General features: G+C 45.1%; 1 protein-coding gene across 1 annotated transcript in view; it reads right to left on the bottom strand.

The window, feature by feature from the left end:
• LOC146810884 (A disintegrin and metalloproteinase with thrombospondin motifs 2-like) overlaps nt 1-22,583 on the bottom strand; it is a 1,551,661-nt gene that overhangs the window by 104,378 nt on the left and 1,424,700 nt on the right. Inside the window, exon 20 of the mRNA XM_085617927.1 lies at nt 20,321-20,450. Within this exon, the coding sequence (XP_085474053.1) occupies nt 20,321-20,450 (130 nt within the window). The remainder of the gene's footprint in view (nt 1-20,320; nt 20,451-22,583) is intronic.

Genomic DNA, 22,583 nt, shown 5'->3' with positions numbered 1-22,583 from the left:
AATTTTTGAGCACCTATTCCTCTGCCATTGTTTTGCGTTATGTGTGTGTACATATACAAGATCTATTTTCAGGGAGACATTTGTATGTTTCATGCCCCAGCTCCTCCATCTTTTCCTGCTGGTGATACATTCTAACCATCTGGTGTGCACTTGCAGGATGTTCTATCCTCCAACCCTTCCTACTCTACATGCTGATGCTCAATTCCTCAAGAGCGCTGTACCTGTTCAAATTTGTGGTATGTCCCACATCAAATCTCTTACCACTCATCCTGTTTGGGACACATTACCCTGGTGTGCTACACTTGTGCACTATGTGCCAAACCGTAGCCTCTAATGCACGTAAAGTTGATAGCCCAGGTCTCCCGGGTGCACAATTACTGTATGTGCAATGGCCCAGCCCTCTCCACTAATCCTGCCAGTGCTTCATATTTCATATTGCTATGTGCCACACTGTTGACCTTCCCACTCATTTTGCTTGTACCCCATTTTTCTGGGGTACAGCTGTGTTACACACATATTGTACGTGCCCCTCCGTGAGCACGTTTACTATGGCTTGCGAAGTGATAGTTTTCTGTGTGTCACCATGCTCAAGCCTTTTTGGAAAGTGTTGTTAGTTAAGAACCCAGGAAAGGGTGCGCTTTACACATGACATAAGAGCATTGGGCAGACTCAGGACCCCAAGATGATGGGGACGAGATTCTAGAGTGCAGTGAATATTATAGCATCCAATCTCAAAACATTCCTCAAGCACAGTGGCTCTCCCGCCTCAGCTGAGAGCTAATACTATAATATTCACTGCACTTTAGAATCTCGCCCCATAATGCTTTGCTGGGCCTTTGGTTGGCATTGTATTTTTGCCCATAACTTTGCTTGGGGTGGTCCTAGGAGGATGGGACCACCACCGAATCGTTGCGCATGATATGCTCTTTGTGTTCAAGGCATCCGCTTGGTCCTACCCCTAGGTTGGGAGGGACCCCAAAATCATCACCTCTCTCATTGCCTGATATTTTTCAAAGTTCACTTTTGTGAATTGGTTACATGCTTTTTAGCATGTAAAAGTAAAGTTGTTTTATCAAAGGGTTGTGGGTGCAGTAACTAACTAGAGTTTTTGCATGAATTCTGTATTTTCAATGTGTCTCCACAACCCACTTGGTGAAACTCCCCTCATCTCATTCCAAATAATAAAACAGAAACCTCACATACCTTTAGTAAAACAACAAGTAACTCAATCTTTACATGCAAAAATGCACATAATAATCTCACAAAAGTCAAAAATGAATATATAGCAAGCAGTGAGAGAGGTGATGAATTTGGGGTTCTTCCTCACCTAGGGAGAGAACCAAGCAGATGCCTTGAACAGGAATAGCACATCATGCTGAACGATTCGGTGGTGGTCCCATCCTCCTCGGACCACCCCAAGCACAGTTATGGGAAAAAATACAATCCCAACCAAAGGCCCTGCAAAGCATTATGGGACGAGATTCTAGAGTGCAGTGAATATTATAGTATCCAATATCAAAACATTCCTCAAGGAGCAGGCTCTCCCAGCTCAGCTGAGAGCTAATACTATAATATTCACTGGACTCTAGAATCTCGCCCCAAAATACTTTGCTGGGCCTTTGGTTGGCATTGTATTTTTGCCCATAACTTTGCTTGGGGTGGTCCTAGGAGGATGGGACCACCACCAAATTGTTCAGCATGATATGCTCTTTGTGTTCAATGCATCTGCTATCTCCTCCCCCTATGTTAGTCCCCCTATGTTAGGGGGGACCCCAAAATCATCACCTCTCTCATTGCCTGATATTTTTCAATGTTCACTTTTGTAGATTGGTTATATGCTTTTCAGCATGTAAAGGTAAAGTTGTTTTATCAAAGGGTTGTGGGTACAGTAGCCAACTCCGCTACATGGTGTAGTTGGATTCTGTGTTTTCAATGTAATGAGTAGTTAACAAATCCCCGTAACCTCCTCTGTTAGCGGAGCAGAGTTCATTGCCCATGATTATACCTGACACTATTAGTGTTGCCAATACTGGTGCTGCAATTGTGTATGCATGAGCAAAGCCAGTGCTGGCAAGGGAAATATATTGTATCACTGCTTCTGGTGTTATACACTGAGAAAAACTGACCTACGATAAACCCAGAAAAAAACTAAATAGTAGAATTCGGCCGCTATAAGAAAGCGTTTTTATACCTATGATATAACTATTTGGGGGTGTGGTTCATGGAATCCACTCAACCATCCGCCCATAAAAGCACAATAAACAACAGCAATCATTTATGGCCTAATTGGTCTTAATAATAAATTAAAAAGTTCATTTGCAGAGGGAATAATAAAAGTCACTCAAGTCTCCCTTCTTCCTGCTCTACAATATGGGCACCAAGCCTTCCCTGGTGCATTCTCAGAATGTCTAGAAGCAGACTTTAGTAAATGTTATATTTGTATGTTAAAAGCACCAATAAACTCACTTAAGGCTCGTCTCAGACCCATCTTTGAGAAACTAGGATCTCCATGAAGCAGACAATTACAGAATGCAATTGAAACAGCTATAATAAATCAAGCAGCACTTGGACTGTATGCTATCTCCTATTGAACATGGGAAAATTCCATGAATTGGTACGAATGGCCTCATTCCACCATGATCATGCTACTCTAAAAACCTTGGAGATAATACGCCCATTAAACTCCTTGTATTTGGTTGCAAAACCCCAGCCCTACTTAGCTGCCGCCATCAATCGTAGATCATGGGAAGAGATCATGTATATGCACATTCTTGGCCTACCAATATCAGATTTCAACCCGGCATGGTCCAATCAGGGAAAAGGAGCCGCATGTAGATTATGCAAATACAAACGAGAGGCTTGGTTGCATCTTCTGTGTTACTGTCCCGCCATGACCTCAGAAAGGCAATTCTTACTCAGGCCAATATTCTTGAGGCAGGGGGCCCGCACCTGCATAGAGGCATCGGCAGTAAGCCTTTCCTAATCTGTCATTACCACTGCGGCACGTTGCGGGAAATTTGTGAAACAACTTAGAGACACATTTCAGCCACATCTTGGTCTCTTCCAATCGTGGCACCAAGTCCAGAAACATATAGTGGACTACTATACAAAAAAAATTAATCAAATCAAACCAGCTCTCCGCGTCAGTTTTTCTAAGGAAAAGAACATGAACAATACTGGACATATGGGGGGAGGAGGGCGTGGCTAGCCGTAGATCATGGCGGATGTGTGTTGAGCAAGCTCCGTAGCCCGAGCTCAGGAATCCTTTCTTAGACTGACATTCGGACTCCTCTGTGATTATGCTGTGAAGGCAGATTGCGGAGGGAAAGGAGCGCTACTCATCCTGGTGTCCGAGTCGTATCGGCGCACGGAGAAGACCGAGATCCGGGCTTTGGCTTGCGAGGCAGTCTTTCCCTGGGTGTGGCAGTGCAATAACGCTGATTGCCTGTGAGAACCTGCACTGGCAGCTGAGTAACCGCTCAGCCGGCTGTGGAACTGGGGATCGGATGAGCCGGAATATTAGTGTCAACTGGCGAGAAAGAGGTACTGGGAAACACCCCCCCCCCCGAGGACCGGACATAGCCCGTGCAGGATATGGCCCGCGATCAATACCACAGATGGCTGAATCTGCGTATCTAAGTGGTGGTGGAGGCCGGGGTTCTGTTGGGGCAGGGTCGAGGCAGTGATAAGCGGCAGTTACCGGGGTGGAGAGACGGGTGGATCAATTGCCCTGCTTCGTGGATGTTCCTGGTGGCGGCCCTAATGCAGCGATTGTAACTGCGACATCGACCCTTCACACCTAAGAGGCCGAAATCAGGAGACGTCAGCGAGCGCAGTGGCATGTAGAACGGCACTGTGGAGGGAACCCACCTGATATTTTGCTGTACTGTGGCTGATCAGGGTGTGCGGTTGTGTGCAGCTGATCCCGAGGGCCTGGACGGCGAAAATGGTCGGAGGTACGCATGCGCAGGTCCAAGACATGGGAGACAGGAACCTACCCGGGTGAGTGCTGCTCTGGGAGTTGGAGACAGGAGGCTGGTGCGGCACCCGCCTGGCAATGTTGAATGCAGCACCTGGGGCCCTGACGTAGTGGTGATGAGCTGTGCCACTGCTTGTTCGTCGACCTGATAGAGTTAAGGGCACCCATTACTGTGTGGCGGACTGTGGTGCGATTAGTTTTGAGACCTGATACACTCCCCGTGATCTGGCCTGAGACTGCCAGATATGTAGAGCTGAATATAAGCTCTGTGAAATTGCCAAGTGCAGCGATAGGGACCACTGTCATTTGCCCTTACTGCAGGCTCTCCATGGCTGAGTTTTCTCCTTAACCTGCTGAACTTACAGACGGGGGAAGTGTTCCACCGGGAGGCCCCATCCCATTCTGTCATAGTGTGCATTTCAGAGAGGCCACTGTGGTGAGGATTGTGAAAGACTGGTTTGGGCCTGGATCCTTCCTGTCCCAACAGCGAAGTGGTGCCAATAGAAAGTGTGACCGGTGACGGTGGAATATTGAAGTTCATGGGCCGCCCCAAATGGAAATTACAAGAGGCAGCTACACCTGCCTCAAATGACATGGATGATCAGGACTCGACTACCGCTACACAATCGTCTAATTACATTCCTCCTAGTCCCTCCTAACTACAACATTGCAAGGCTGGACAGACAATCTAACAAGAAAGGAGGAGGCATTGCCTGCATCTACCGCTCTAACCTGCTTGTGACAGAACTTCTGGCGGACACCACAGAATCCTGCGAATACCTCGCCCTTGCTATTCACAGCAACTCCACCCAACTGTGCAACCTGCACATCTTTTACCACCCCCCAGGCATGAACGACTCCTTCACTGACCACTTCATGGAAATCATTACAGCCAAGAGTTCCAACAATGCCAAAGATATTTTCCTGGGTGACTTTAACTTGCACTGGAACGACCCTAAGGATTCACATGTCAACACCATCAAAAACCTCCTGGCCGATCAAGCCCTGACCCAAGCCTGCTCACTACCAACTCACTCAAAAGGGGCCACTCTTGACTGGATCAAAGATTCAACAGTCAAACTTATCTCTATAGACCCATGCGACTGGTCTGACCACCACACCATCACCTTCCTTCTACCTGGCACCCACAAGACAAGGGCACCGCAACCGGTGATCCCTAAACGCTGGATCAGAGACACCAAGAACCTGGACCGTAGTGAACTTGAGGCTCACTTCAAATCCAACTTCCCCCCCTCGCATATCACAACAGTCAGTGGCCTCAATGATCACTACTCTGCGACTATATCGAACATCCTGGATGAGCTAGCCCCACTAAAACTGAAAAGAATCCAAATCAAAGACAGAAACCCTGGTTCACGGGATCCCTCAATAATGAGAGGAGAGCCCTCCGGCAAGCTGAAAGATCCTGGAAGCAGCACCCCTCTGCCACACATTTAAAACTCCTGCACCAGGGCAGAAATGTCTACAACAAGAACATACTCAAGTCTAAAAAAGAATAATTCAGAACTGAACTTGAGAAGGCAAAGAACAGACCCCTAAAGCTCTTCGAACTGGTCAAACACCAATCCAATAAACTGGCCAAAACCTCAAAAGAATCACCCAAGTCTCTTATTTCCGCAGAGGAATTCTCCACTTTCTTCGCCGACAAAATCTCAGCCATTGGAAACGATCTCAGTTCCATCACATACCCTCAAACACTTCTTGACCCTCCTCCTCCAGCCACGTCGCCCCCACCCAAAAAACATGCTCACTGGTCTGACTTCAAAGTCTATGACGAAAACTCAGTTTCTAAAATCCTATCTACCTTAAACCCTAATAACCATTTTAATGACGGGGCGTGGCTAGCAGCCGAACAAGGCGGTCGTCTTCTAGACTAGCTCCAGACCTGGGCTGCAATAGCCTGGCAATAATCTACTGCACGAGATAGTACGGAGCCTGCAACTGCGTGGACATCTTGCCTTAGTCGGCGCCGAGACTCGGAGCTGACTTGCAGCAGCGGAACGCTGGAGTGGAGGAAGAATTCCGCTCCGGATTCCAACTGTGTGCTGTAGAGGTGGAGAGGCGTAACAGGCCCTGAGCGGGGGAGGCACGGACACATGAGGTATGCAACGCCCTGGCTGCCATCCCTAAACTTGGGAGCGGAGCACAGTAGCTGCGGCGTCTCCCTTCTGGCGAGGTGGACGACGTTGCAGGAGCTGTGTTTGGTGACCCGCTGAGAGGGAGTGGACGCGGCCCGAGTCTGGAGGAAAGAGGCTAGGTGAGTCCCGGGGATGCAGTGCGGCCTACACACACTATATTGATTGGCGTCCGCCGACGGAGGTAGCGGAGCCCGTGGGGGGAGACCCGAGTATGGTGGGAACGCCAGTGGAGAACACCGGAAGAGTGCGGGGAACCCAGCTACATGGTCTTGGTTCATCGGAGGGGCCACGCATCACGCAAAGTGCACATCAGAGGAGGTGGAGTGAATGTGGAGCCCTAATTGCTGCCTGCTCGATCTGGTTACTTGCGCTGGGAATTTGCGTGGGCAGTTGAGGGCGGTGACTGGTGCCTATTGTAATTGATGTGACGGGGGGGAGGACGCTGTGCTGTGGAGCTGGATTGCCCGGGCCTTTCGCCCCCACTGGCACATTGGCCTGTTGCAGGAAAGGCATGGCCCAGAGGTTATGGACCTAATTCTGCAAGAGGTGAGAGACTTCAGGAAGGCAATCGAGCTCCAGATTGGGACCTTGACGACTGGCCTCACATTGCTTCGGGCGGACCACGTGAGGCTCGTAGATAAGGTCAAGGACAACACCTCAAGGCTGGAGGAGGTGACACCTCGCCAGGCACAGAGTGCAACTCACATTATACAGCTGCAGGACCAAGTTGCCACCCTGCTGGACCGCGTGGAAGATACGGAAGGAAGGGCCAAGAGGCGTAACATTCGCGTTATTGGCCTGCCGGAGAGGAGTGAAGGTAGTGATGCAACACGCTACATGGAGCAGTGGTTCAAGGACCATGTCACAACTGAAGGGCTCTCCACTCAATACTGTATAGAACGAGCGCACAGAATACCCACAGGGTGTCCGAAACCAGGGGCCCCTCCGCGTTCCCTCATAGTAAAGTTGTTGAACTTTCGGGACAGAGACACCATTTTGCAAAAGGCTCGTGAATTGCCTCAGATAAACTTCGAGAATGCCAGGATATCGCTTTATCTTGATTACACGGTCATGGTGCAAAAGCAGTGATCTTCTTTCCCGGCAGTCAAAAGGAAACTGAGAGATTTAAATTTAAAATACGCACTTCTTTTCCCGGCCAGGTTAAAAAATTTGCATGACCAAAAAGCATACTTTTTGGAGAGCCCCGGTGATGTGGACGACTGGCTGGAGGTGATGGAGCTAACCAACACTGTAACGTCTGTCTCTCAAAACACTGCCAAGAGTCTGAACAGTACGGGAGTACCTGCTACCCGCAGTGGTAGGCACTCATGCAGAAATCCCATACGAAAGTTCCTCACCTCGCAGCAGATGCAAAAGAACAAATCGCAGGCATGTTCGCAGCGGCCACCTTTACGCATAATGCAAGACTGGAGGACGAAACCTCCTCTGATGAAGAAGAAGATACGTGCGACACAGACTCAGAGGGAAATGTGGCCCTGTTTCCCACTGTGACCCTGTAGACAATTAATGACTTATATGGTTAACTAGGCACTTACTTCTATTGTACATGAGAATGTAATATGGTTTCGTAAGCTATGTTTTAAGTACATATGCGATAGTGTTGCTTATTAGCACGTTTATATGGCCCAGGGTCCCGAAGGAGCTTATATGTACTTTTGAGACAGAGATCACACCACATGTGAAGTGCTGGCAATGTCCCCCACATGGCGAAAGTGCTTTATGTAATTAACATGTTCTTATATGTTCAGTTTAGTTGTATGGACTGGTATAGTTCTTTGTCCGGTCCGAGTATTGAGGTTTTTAGGGGGGGAAACGGTCCTATTGCAGATGTTGACTTGGGTAGGCTTGGCGGCCTAGAAACTCTACCTGCTGTTAAGCGGGTACAGATTGCACCACAATACATACACTTGGCAAGTACACCATACTGACATGGAACGTTCAGGGATTGGGTTCTGTGCAGAAGCGACACGGAATACAAGCACAGCTGCGGCGCCGTAAAGCTCGGATAGTGTATCTGCAGGAGTCTCATATGGTGGACAGTGAAGTGGTAAAGCTCCGTAAGAAGTGGAGAGGTCAGATTCTTTTCACTACGTATTCCAGCTTTGCGAGAGGGGCCACAATTTGGGTTAGACATGGAGTACCATTTTGAGCGCTGGAGCAGCGGATAGATAAGCAAGGGCGATACATATTTGTGCGGGGGACGTTAGATGGCCAACATGTGGTTCTGGGTAACATAAGTGCCCAGAATTTTGAGCAAGATAAGTACTGGGGTATGTTAAACATTGCACTGACGGGATGGGAACTTCACCCATGGATTTTAGGGGGTGGTTGCAATACAGTACTGTACGTTACCTTGGACAGGTCTCACCCGCCTCTACGTGGAGCAGGAGTGCTTAAGCAAGCAGAGGCGCTAGGTAGATGGGCTGAAGGATGGCAAATATGTGATGTCTGGAGGATGCATCATCCTACACATAGAGAATACTCTTTTTATTCCTCTGTTCACGTTCTTCACACGAGAATAGTCGGAATATATTGTCACAAGTTACATACCTGGCGAAGAATTTTTCAGACCATAACCCTCTTGAGATTGTCATTAATTGGGGCAGGGTACCTACCCCGGTACCCACCTGGCGTATGTGGCCGCAACTATTAGAAGACTCAGTGTTCCGTGCTGCTATGTCGGACACTATTGAACATTATTTTGCAGAAAATAGTAATACTGCATCGAATAGGCTGATTGAATGGGACGCGTTCAAGACGGTTATCAGGGGTACGACCTTAGGCGCCAGACAGAAACTCCATAGGTCCCTAGTGGAGGTAGAACACCTTATGGATAGGTTGGAACAGGACGCAATAACTGACGATGACAAGCGGGCCGCACTGCAGGAGGCTAGAATCAAGCATGCGGAATTGCTCGAAACTCTTCAGGTCATAGACTATCAAAAGTATTCACAGCAGCGCCACACTGAAGCAGATAAATCCGAGACATTGCTTGCCAGACTGATCCGAGACACCCCCCCGCGGTTATCATAAATGTGGTCACTACCCTGGAAGATGACAGGGCCACTACCCAAGGGGATATTAATGCTGCATTCCGTCATTATTATGCTTCACTGTACAGTGCAGCGAGTAACAGCACGGAGGCCCATATGGCGGCTTTTTTCTCCACCCTCACATACCCACAACTCACGGCAGAGGCCCAGAAGGAACTGTTAGGGCCCATTACCCAGTCTGGAATTAGGGTTGCCATGAAGGGACTCCTGCGTAACAAAACCGCTGGACTGGACGGCCTACCAGTTGAATTTTACGTTACATATGCGGATTTCCTGGTGCCCCAATTGGAAATATTGTACAACACAGCACTAGAAAAGTGTTCTTTACCCCTCACTACAGCACAAGCGTTAGTGGTATCACTCCCGAAAGCAGGAAGAGACCACACAGATATGGCTAGCTATCGCCCGTTGTCATTGCTGATTACAGAGTACAAAATATTAAGTAAGGTGTTGGCCAATAGATTGTTGCCCTCCCTGACTAAACTAATTCAGATCGACCAGACTGGCTTTCTACCTGCCCACATCACATCACTGAACACTAGGAAGCTCCACTATCTCCTGACGGAAGCCCCGGGTAAATATGATCATGCGGGCTGCATATCCCTGGATCTGCCGCAATCGTTTGACTCTATTAACTGGGAATATATGTTCCGTGCGCTAGAGAAATTTGGGATCCCAGCAGGCTTTATTGCCTGGTTACGTCTATTATATGATGCCCCTACTGCGCGCGCTAGTACCGGTGGTAATATCTCAACAGAATACCCAATATATAGAGAAACGAGGCAGGGATGCCCCTTATCGCCCCTCATATTCATACTGGCCCTGGAACCATTGGCAATCAAAGCGCGTAAGGACCTCACTGATAAGGGCATAAAACTAGGGAACACAACGCATCTTTTTTCTGCTTATGCAGATGATATTATTCTGTATCTCCATGATCTCCGCTTGCCCCTGGATCCGCTATACGAAATGGGAGCCCCGGCGCACTTATATTTATTGCATGCCGCACTGTTCCAATATATAAAGATACACTGGCCCCGCAGAGACAAGAACCTCCCACACATGACCTGGTCAAAATGCTTTATTATATGGGCAGAGGCAGACACCTTATTAAGTGGCTATATACAGGGATACGCTCTCACACTGAGGTTGCTCTGGATTCACTGCATGCAGCATGGGTTATGGACATAGGGAGAGACTTGGAGGACAAGGAATTGGCGGGTATTGTAGAACACACTAAAAAAGTATCAAGGAATGCAAAGTTTAAATTTATTCAGACCATGATTCTCCACAGGGCCTATCTTACCCCCCATAAATTAGACAAACTGTTCCCACAGAGGCAACATCACTGCCCAAGATGCCTATTGGAAGGGGCAGACCTGATACACATGATATGGGCATGTCCAAGAATACAAGGTTTTTGGGACACTGTCAGGCACATAATCAGTACAGGCGCACATCGCGAGGCACAAAATACCGCAGCGGAATGTATATTAGGCCTACACAAACATGTGTCCAAGCATAAAGAACAATACCGTTTCGTAGACCTGGCGCTCATTTTAGCTGTACGTGCCATCACTATGAGCTGGAAGTCACGGAGGCCCCCTACTGTACATGCCTGGCATAGTGAGCTGCTCCATTGGGGCAGTGCAGAGAGTGCTGCCTTGCGTCAAGAGGAGCTTAGAGGCTTACGGAAAACCCCAATAACACTGGAATGGAATGTTATGCTAGAGGCCCTCAAAGCAGTGGATATTAACCAGTATAATACCCCTGACTGTACACAATAGACTGTGTAATGAGAAGACCATTTCCCGAGCGCCAAGTACCATGATGTGGTTTTGTTTTAAAATGCATAGTTTTACCAAGAGCCTCAAATATTAGATACGTTGTACCTATGGTATATCTAAACATGCATAGGACTGTTGGGGTGGGGGTGGAGGGTGTTGAGGAGTGGTTTGGATTATTGTTCATGTTAGCAGTCACTGATGAGAAAGCTGATTTTGGGTAGGGATGTAGTAGGAGATGCATCAGCTATGGGCTCTGCCATTGAATATGCTGGATTGACAGAGATGGAAATATATGTGTTTTATTCCCTAGCAACCAATTTATGTCTGATATAGGTCTTGAGTATCACAGAAAACTGTGAAATGTCTTGTAGCACATATACTATGAATATGGATGATATGAATATACTGCATCAAAAATAAGATGTATGTTTGAAAAACAATAAAATTATGTTTAAAAAAAAAATAACAACATAAACACAACATGAAAGAAAAAAAACCAAACAAAAAAAACATTTTAATGACCCGTTCCCTTCCAACTGCCTAGCAGCCGTCGCCCAATCCATTTTTCCTAGCTGTACTACAATAATTAACGCCTCTCTCCGGCAAGGAACGATGCCCGATGCTCTAAAAAGCTGGCCAAGTCCTCCCTATTCTGAAAAAAACATCGCTGGATCCAGCCTCCCCTGACAACTTCAGACCAATCTCCAACATCCCTCTCTTAGCCAAAGTGATGGAGAAATGTGTGCAGCAGCAGCTAAGTCAACACATCAACAACTTCCACCGGCTTGATAAACTTCCAATCCAGATTTAGACCAGGGCACAGCACCGAAACCACTATGCTCCACATTGTTGATGATGCACTCCAAGCCCTTGACCAAGGCAAAACCTGTCTCCTAATCCTCCTAGACCTATCTTCGGCTTTCGACACGGTCAACCATGAAAAACTATTCGAACGCCTCAAACTCAGGATGGGATTGGATGGCACTGTTCTAGAATGGTTTAGGTCCTTCCTCCAAAACTGGTCCCAGAGATTGCTTATTAACGGCAACCTATCGGCACCATCCCCTGTCACAGTTGGAGTCCCTCAAGGATCAACCCTGTCCCCCACCCTCTTCATCCTCTATCTGGAACCGCTTACCGAGGTATCACGCACTGCTAATATCTCCTATCATATGTATGCTGATGACACTCAGATCTACATCAAAACCTCATCTCTCGAAGAGATTTTCTCCCTGAACGAAGCCTTGAAACTCACTGTCCAATGGCTCACATCTAATGAACTGAAACTCAACGCAAAGAAAACAGAATTTCTCCTGATCTCCCCGCGCAATACCAACCTTGAGATTCAATCATGGATCAAGACTATCACAGCCTTAAACTGCCCACCAACCATCGTGGATTGGGCCAAATCCTTGGGAATCGCCCTTGACAGCAACCTGACCATGCGGGAGCACATCAATTTGATGGCCGAATCAGCCAGATTCCACCTGAGCCACCTTAGGAAATTGAAACCCTTCCTCGATGCTCCAGACCTAAAAATGGCAGTCCAAGCACTTCTCATCTCCAGACAGGAATATGGCTGTTCTACCCTCTCGGGGTTACCCACGATCTCCCTGGCACCTCTAAGAGCCTGCCTCAATGCGGCCGTCAGACTACTCACCGGCACGAGGAAATATGACCATATTGCCCCACACCTGAAAGCTCTCAACTGGCTTCCCCTGGAGGTAAGAATACAGCTCAAAGTAGCTTTTATCACGCACAAACCTTTATACTCTAAATCCCCTGCATATCTGGCGCAGAAACTTGTGATCCCCTGCTTCAACCTGCGCGCTTTCGAAAAAAAAAAAATTACAATTGGGCTTTCTCTGGGGCTGCTCCAAAAATATGGAACTCTCTCCCACCTGACATCGGAAGAATACTCTCTCTGACTCGCTTCAAAAGGGAGTCCAAAACCTTCCTTATGGGTAAATTTCTAGCTTAAACCTGGCCTCCACCATCACCATGGCCCAGATCTATGGCCGTCTATTGCCTCCCTTCGAATTATCTAGTTACCCCATCAGAAACTGGGAGCCTTGTCTTGAACATTGTAAATGTAATCTGTAATATGTTTTCTTGTCATGAGTATTTGGATATGCAACCTGTAAATACATGCCCTTATCTCCCTCATGTATCCTGCACCTTGTCCCCTACTACTCGATCCGTAACTGGTTAATGTTAAACCTGTTCTGTTTATTGCTATATTTTCCTGTAAAGCGCTCTGATACCCTAAGGGGTCAAGGTTGCGCTCCATAAAACTCATAACGAACTAAATAAATAAATAAAATTCCACCACGAATGAAACAGGGGCTCAGAACAAGCTGGATTTGATACTCAACGTAGTGAGGGAGTCCAGAAAAGTCATAGAGCAACAAATAGGCACCCTCATCACTAATTTCACCTTACTTAAGGCGGATCACAACAAATTAGCTACCACAGTGAAAGACCACACCCTAACCCTCAAAGAGGTGCTACCTCAACATAACAACTACAGTTCCTTCAGCAGCAGGTCACGGGGCTCATGGACAGGGTGGAGGACGCAGAGGGTAGAGCCTGGCACAATAATATACGTGTCATTGGGATGCTAGGACGCAGTGAGGGATCAGATGCAGCCACCTACATGGAGAAATGGTTCCGAACACATGTGGCCCTGGAGGGCCTCTCAGATTTTTTTCTGTATCGAGAGGGCACATCGTATCCCTATGGGGAGGCCGAGAGCAGGGGCACCACCGAGGCCATTGATTGTCAGGATCCTCAACTATAGGGACCGTGATATCCTGCTGCAAAAGGCGCAAGAGAAACCACAGATCCACTTTGAGAACTGTCAGGTGTCGCTGTATCCCGACTACACGTTGCTGGTCCAAAGACGGCGCTCTTCATATCAGGCGGTTAAGAAAAAGCTGCAAACATTGAACCTTAAATATGCTTTACTGTTCCCTGCACGTTTGAAAATAATATATGATCAGAAAACATACGTTTTTGAGTCCCCGAGGATGTGGAGGAGTGGATTGAAGTTATGGACCCAACACAGTAGTCTGGTCAGCCTCTCCAGAAGCCCCAAATAGCCCCGGGGCGCATGGGGCCGATGTTCACAACACACTGCTGGAACTGCAGGCAAATTGATGTTTCCAGGCCCCACACAGGAGCAGATGCAGCAGAGCAAGGAGTTGGCTCTGGTAGCGGTGACCACTTCCAGATACATAACTGCATGTCATCTGAACATAGTACTATCAGCTCAGACTCGGAGAATAGCATGACACTTTTTCCCAGTGTGACGCCACAACGGCGGATAGTTTATAGGACATGCAAGTGTCTCATCCTCTTTCTTTTAAATAAGCAGGCGCCGTGGCCTGGTGTGGCACTGGCACGAAGACTCCAAGATGATTATATCCTTTTGTTATGGTAGTTTATGTAATATATGGTCTATTATAATTGTCCTATTTATGCTTGGGCTCGGAGGAGCTCTCAAATGTAGGATTTTTTTCTATGACGGGTTTTGGCTGCCAGTCCCCCTTTTGCGAATGCTAACGTTTGCTTAGTAACAGTTAAATGTGTGTTATGTCTAGTTTGGCTTTGTTTAGTACACCGGCAAGGCCTGGTATTCAAGTTAATATGGGGGTTTATGGGTTCTGACATGATGCAATTGCTAAGTCTCACTAATTTTGTTGGTCCCCCTCTTGAGATGTATCAGATGCAAATAGAAATCAATGCACAACTTAGACACATATAACTTTATCACATGGAATGTCCATGGTCTGGGATCAGTATATAAGCGACACAGGGTTTATGCGCAATTGCTGCGACAAAAGGCACATATTGTTTTCCTCCAGGAGTCGCATCTGACGGATTTGGAAGCCACAAAAATGCGTAAAAAGCTGGAGAGGACAGGTCATATCTACTAATTACTCGGCCTTCGCCAGGGGGGTAATAATATGGATAAGAGGACGGGTCCCGTTTGTCATAAAAGATACGCAGGTGGACACTCAGGGTAGATATATATTTTAAAGGGGAACTTTAGATGGAAGACCCGTCGTCTTGGGAAATGTGTATGCACCGAATTTTGATCAAAACAAGTATTTTCTAGGCCTGAATTCAATATTAGGGGGCTGGGAGGCACTCCCGTGAATAATTGGGGGTGACTGCAATGCTGTCATGGATATCGGTCTTGACCGCTCACACCCTCCCCTAAATGGTACTGTAGCTAGGAAACAGGCAGATGCTCTGCGTAGCCGGGTAGATGGCTGGTTACTTAATGATGTATGGCACAGAGGAATCCATTGGGTAAAGAGTACTCCTTCTATTCCCCAATGCATCAGCTGCATACACGAATAGATGGGCACCTGTGCTCCCGCTTCATAGTTGACCAGGTGACACATACCACCTATCTGGCCAAGACTTTCTCTGATCACAATCCCTTAGAGACTGCTATTACCTGGGGCAGAATACCCACACCGGTTCCTACATGGAAACTCTGGCCCCAATTACTAGAGGACACAGTGTTTCACAGTACTCTCTCCACAACACTCCAAAACTATTTTTCTGAAATATCGTGAATAACGTGGTTGAGTGGGACGCGCTGAAGACCTTTATTAGAGGACGGTGATTAGTGCCACGGTAGGTGCAAGGCAGGAAGCTCATAAGAACCTAAAGGCAACTGAGGAATGAATGACAGTGCTTGAGCGGGAGGCGGTGCATGATTCCGATAAGCGGAATAGCTTGCAGGAGGCACACATCACACACGCGGATAAATCAGGTACCCTATTAGCCAAATTAATTAAAAACGTCCCGCCCACTACCATCATCAGCCATATCAACCTGCCTGGAGGGGACGCAGTTTGTACACAATATGACATAAAAGAGGCCTGTTCTTGCATACTATGAGGCGTTATATGAGGCATCACTACCATTGGATGAAACACATATTAATGTTTTTATTGCAGACCTACCATACCCACAGGTCCCGGAGGGTATGCGGAACACACTATCAGGACTCATAACTAGAGGAGAAATTTCAGGGCTTTCATGTAATAAAATGCCAGGCATGGATAGCCTACTAGTGGAATTCTTTGAGGCTTATTCGGATATACTGATACCCCAGCTGGAGGAAGTATACAATAAATCTATTGAATTAGGACACCTACCCCATACTACGGTTAAAGCACTGGTAGTGTTGTTGCCAAAGCCAGGTAGGGACATAGCTGGCATGTTGGGCTACCGCCCCTTGTCTTTGCTATCCACGGAATAAAAGATATTAAGTAAAATCCTAGCAAACCGGATCCAACCATATTTAAACAGACTAAACCTTATTGATCAATGTGGATTCATACCGGCGCGAAACACATCATTAAACATACAGAGATTACACCATATAATGTCTTCAGATCTAGTCCCTTATCAGCAAGCTGGGTGCATCGCATTGGATATGCGACAGGCATTTGACACACTGTGCTGGGAATATATGTTTAAGGACATTGCACGCTTTGGCTTACCCCCGATTATATTAAACGGGTGCATTTACTATATGAAGCCCCGACGGCCAGGGTCAGGTCCGGAAAATATATCTCGCAAGAATATTGTGTCTATAGCGGCACACGACAGGGCTTGTCCCCAATACTATTTGTATTAGCGCTGGAGCCACTAGCAATGAGGTTGTGAGCAGAGGCGTCCCAGTGCGGTATCCCGACTGATGCGTCCATACACTTGGTGTCGGTATATGCAGACGATTTAATTATTTATGTGACGGACCTCCTGGGAGGATTAGACCTAATGCCGTGAGTATTTGCTGACTTTGAGAGGATTTCTGCATTAGCAATTAATGAATCTAAATCAAACACTTTCTTCTTTCATGATCAGCCCCATCCGGACACTGTTCTTTTGGGAGATTAACCTTACAAACGGCCGCATACACTTTCAAATATTTGGGCATTAATGTACATCGCTCCCACAAGGACATGCTAGAGGGTAATCTAAGAAAAGCTATTAGAGGGATAAGATCTCAGGTGGTATTTTGGACTACGCTGCCTCTCTCAGTCATGGGTAGAATAGCAATATCTAAGATGGTGGTGCTTCCATGTCTATTATATTACTTTGCGAACCTGCCATTGGCTGCGCCTCTGTCTATTTTTAACACTTTGGATACTATTCTGTTGGACCTTAACTGGGGAACAGGACGTTACAGAATAAGCCTTAAGAAACTACAGATAGACACGCGAGGGGGTGGCCTGGGTGCCCTGGACTTTAAAGCCTATTATTATTCCTGCCAGCTGCAGTGGTTATCCTACTTGCCGGCAGGGTGTAATTTACAGGAGATTGGTATACCACAAAACACCTCGAACAGGGCCTTCTACATACTCTATTACTACTGCACAGCAAAACCCCTCCGGCCTTACCACCACTGCTGAAAACAGCACTGGACTGTTGGAAGAAGGCTTTGAAATATACATCTAGCTGCAGTCCTTACGCAGGTAACATCTCGCTGGTGGGGATACCACTAGTGAGTGGTAGATTGATGAAACAGGCGCTCGGTCCGTGGTTGGATGGGGGGGTGGGCACGATTGGGTCGCTCTTCGGAGGCGAGACGCTTATGGATCATTACAATTTTATACAAGAAACTGGGGCTCCCTATACCTTGTACGTTACACATGCTGCGATATTACACTATGTCAAAAAGCAGTGGCCCCCCGACGTGGTAGAACCCCAGACACATGAACTAGTTAAAGCACTTTATCTTATGGGTCGGGGATGATTATATTTGAGTATTCGCGCACATGTGAGGCTTCCCCTCGAAGCTCTCCGAGCGCAATGGGTGACGGATATGGGATGGGAGTTCACGGACAGAGAATGGGCAGATATCTTAGACTACCCCAGGAAGATCCCACGAAATGCAAAGTTTAAATTTATACAATGCATGATTATACACCAAGCTTGTCTGACACCACACAAATTGCAGAAGATGTATCCGTCCACTACCCATCGCTGCCCTAGATGTCAACTGTTGGAGGCCGACCTACTCCATATGCTATGGGCATGCCCGGGACTGAGAGTTTTTTGGGGAAGCATGATACAAACACATGAGACAGTTACCCACCTTCCTATAGGGGATTCGGCGTTGGTGTGTTTACTTGGTCTCCGTAGATGCAGACCAGCGCACAAAGTACAGTTTCGTTTCCTAAACTTGCCGTTATTGATAGCCAAAAGATCCATCACCGTGCATTGGAAATCGGCTAAGGCCCCTTCATTACATATATGGCATAACAAATTGGTTAGATGGGCGGGGGCGGAAAGTGCATCCCTGTGTAGGGAGGAAGCCAGGGGAGTCCGGAAAAACCCAATATCATTAGAATGGGATATGGCACTGGAGGCCTTCAAAGGATGGTATATCGGATGTTCCACAATCGCAGTGAGTGGATACAAATCACAGACAATCAGGAATATAGTATGTTGACTGGGGGAAACCTCTTTATGCGGAATGGGGCTTGCCTCACTCAGGATGTTGGAAGAGACATAAATATGACATAGGAGTGATTATAATCAGAGCCCAGGGGAGAGAGGGGTGGGGATAGGGGGAAGGGGGGAGTTAATGGGTTGCAATTGAACCACTGTCATTTATGTTATTGATATAATTACACGCAAAAATATGTACTATATCGGAGATTTTTGACTAGACTACATAAATGGAACAACACTGTAATATGTATGTAGAAATCATGAGCAGACGCTCTGCATAATGATGAAGAGTTTTGTAAACTGGAAAAACCCAATAAAGTTTGATTAAAAAAATATATATATAACAATACTGGACATTCCCATGGGTGAAATTTGTGGGCCTTACTTGGCTAATTTGATAGGGAGGCCGTTTTGGGGAATCTAACCCTCTTTTTAAATATACTGTAAAATATATTAAATCTAAGATCTTAAAAAATGTATCTTTTACAATGCACTCTGAAATTGTTTTTATGTCAGTCTGACACCCAAAAATTCTTTAAAATGTTTTTTAAAACATATGTATACCATGCACCAGCACTCTAGACGGGGAGTCTAAAACCACATCAAGGCCCCTGCCAGGTAATTGTAACTGCACTGCATACCATCTTAAAGCTAGCAGACCTTTGGCTATAGAGTCTGGCATTTTTTTATGCTGATAACTGGTTATATACTACACATTGTGTTCTACCATTTCTGTAACGTTTTGGGATTTTACCAGCTTGAATATACAAAAAAATTCCTGTTATTAGTATACATCTTTTTGTACATGAGGCCTAATTTAATTAATAATGTTATGATGACACGATAATGCATCTATTAAAGTGGGTTTAGCTAACATTATTGCAGGGTTACGATGAGATAATTGGCATCTACACATTAAAGGAAAGAAAATAGCTGTTTCTCTCTTTTTTAAGTTTTTATTTCTTTTGTAATGGTTTTAACGAACTAATACAAATAAAGTGTGCTTGCATGCTTCTGGTGTTTGATCTAAGAAAGGTAATGTGGAGATTATAAAATTATGGAATATGGAGGTACAGCTTGGTAAGAACTGTTATCCATACTCCCGAACAGTTTCAGAACCAAATTTACTCTAGTATTGTACCCTTGCCATGTGCTTCCATATATTACTATGTCGTTCTGATAGATTTACTGATTTGATATTCTCCAGCATAGATGACATTTCTCACTAGAAAACTAACACAACAGAAAAAGTCCAAAAGGCAAAATTGTATACCTCCTTGGGAGTTATAAATGCATTCACTCCACTTCTTTATTCAAGATTTAGATCCCTAACATGATCCACATAAAATAATTCTACAATCAATATAATTTCAATTCAAATTTAAATTAAAAAAAATATATAGAAATTCTTTAACAAAACATATTTGGTGGAAAAAAACAGCAGACTGCGAGTTTCTGCCGAACTCCGAACATTACATTTTAAAAACAGAGGTCTTAGAAATTAATGTTGGTAAATAACTAATGCTGGTCAGATAAATACTACATGATTAAAATCCTGTACACCATGATTATAAAGGTTACAAACATTATACCTATTCAATTACTTTGTCAAACTTGTGGTTAGGTATTTTAATGGAATAATATTCAAACACAGCAACAACCAAAATCACATATTGGCAGTACCTACATAATGTAGGCTACATTCAGTGTACTAGATCATGAATGCGTTTTACTTTATTTAGCTAAAATAATGCCATAAAATGAAATTCCAGTCACACAATGTGATACGTTGATTTTAACCTTGCAGAAAGGTGACCAAAACAGCTTGTTACTACTTACTCTGACATGAAGGTAATCGGCATATCCGAAGCATGTCTGGTTTATCCTCATTACACAATCCAATTGTGTTGTCTGTTGTTCTACACAGCACCTGTCTCTCTTGTGTTCCATTTCCACAGGTCACTGAGCACTGTACCAAATGGGAAATCAGACTTTTAATCATTTACTTGAACATGAGAATTTTAAATAAAATAATCAGTCAAAAAAGAACATATGAATTTAATGCAAATGTACAAAGTAAATTGGTTCAAATAAAAAAACATTTTCTTTTTTTTATTAATGTTCTGTAGTATACTCAATTCAATTCAGTGTGAAAGTCCTTCATTAAGTCAGTTAATATATCTCATTTTCATAACATAATAATTAATAATTACAACTAAAAACACTGTAAAAAGAGTTAAGTTAAAAATACAATATTAAGAAACAAGTAAATTCATTTAGAACGAAAAAAAGGTACATATTAAACAGGGCATCATCAATTAAGGTGCAAGCTATGGGCTAATGAGTCTCCGATTTACTAGAATCAGACATAAATAGAAGGCAAGGGAGAAACACATATAAGGATCAGGTAACATTTGAAGGAAAAACAGAGCTGAACGACATTGGGCAAATTTATATTTCTGAAATATTGGGCGAATAAACTTTTTGAGCTCAGTAACATAATGTTTACAGAAAAATATTAAATGAAGATTGGATTTAAAGGAAATACCACCACAGGGGCATACTGGCAATTCACTAATCAAATACACTCCAGAGGGAAAGCCCAACATGCAAGGGATGAGGTTTAGTCTAAAACGTACTAATACATAGCAGTGACGGAGGTTGGTCACAGCAACCAAGTATGGATTTGGGCCCTTGCAAGCTGTGGGCAGTCCCAGGTATAATGCTACCATTTTTTTTATTGCAGTTAGATGCATATCTGTTATTTCCCATGAAGGTTTGAAAGCAAGATTTAATTTCAGCTTTGGAGACTTTCTGGGACTTAAGAGGATCGTTATACATTGCTTTTAGGCCCAAACTTACTAATGTGTCTCTTGCATATTTAAACCAAGGGGCCTTGTGTGCCTGTTCACAATCGAGGCAATCCTTAATTATGTTGTGGGCTAGGCCCACAGTGTCTCTTTGCCAGATTGAGAGCCATTGTAAGACTGTAGTATACTCATTTGAATACATTAAAGCAATCACAATCTACACAACAAATATTTGAAATTCCATCTTAAAGTATTTGTCCATGTCACTCTGAATTGACCGCTGTGTGACGTGGTGTGATACCCAACCCGTAGTTTTGTCTATCGACCGCACCTCTCATTCCAGACAAGCACCGCTTGAGAGCTAAATGGCAGCCATCTTTTTCTCTTTTGAATTAATGTCATCTTGCCATTGCTCTATGCAGCGTTCTGTGTGTGCCATTCACACGACTAAACTATCCAATTCGTATTCCCTAAATATTTGTGGTGGTGCTCCTTTTTGTAAGGCAGCTTCATCCAAATACACTGCCTCTGAAAAATGCTCAGCTGATGTGCGCGCTCCATTACCTGAGGGGCAGCTGCATCCAACTATTATAAACTCTTCCTAATTGCTGTATTTCTAAGGGTAACGGTCTATTTTGCACCTAGACTTTCTTATATTAGCAAAGATAGAGGAGCGTTTCATCGAGAGATAATCATAAACAGATGCAGGGAGCAGAAAGAGCCGCGCAGATCTCAAGTATGTTGGGCAGAAAAGCATCAGGAAGTAGGACATAGATGAGCGATCATGGGCAAATGTACGCAGTCTTTTTGCACTCGCAAAGGGGCCACAAAAGGTCTGCTTCATAGAATCAGGCAGTTTGCAACCAAAAATAGGCTTTCTGAATGCACAAACCACAAATTTAAAGGTCCCATGTACCACTGCCTATTCTTAAAAACATTTTTTCTCAAAAACATATTGCATTTTCCGTTAAGGAGAATGATTGGAATTTAAACAAAAAAAATTGCTTTGTTCAAAACAAGATGGTCTCCTGACATCAGAAGTCCACCATTTCTGTCATGGCTGTGATTCCTAGTGGCTCACATTTTGGAACCTACCTCAAACAAATTAATGAGGTAGGTCAAATTGCAAACCAACCAATTAGTACATCGGTTGGTTCACAAATTACCAAACTGGTCGCAAATTGCGACCAGTGCTACATACATCTACCCCAAGTTCTATCCTGCGCTAGTGGACATTAGACTTGAAGACTTGAAAAAGATGCATATGGGCAATCCCTCTCCTGTAACACTTA

This window comes from Triturus cristatus, chromosome 7 (assembly GCF_964204655.1).
Source record: "Triturus cristatus chromosome 7, aTriCri1.1, whole genome shotgun sequence".
Classification (NCBI taxonomy): Eukaryota; Metazoa; Chordata; class Amphibia; order Caudata; family Salamandridae; genus Triturus; species Triturus cristatus.
This window is presented reverse-complemented; position numbering and strand designations above follow the sequence as displayed.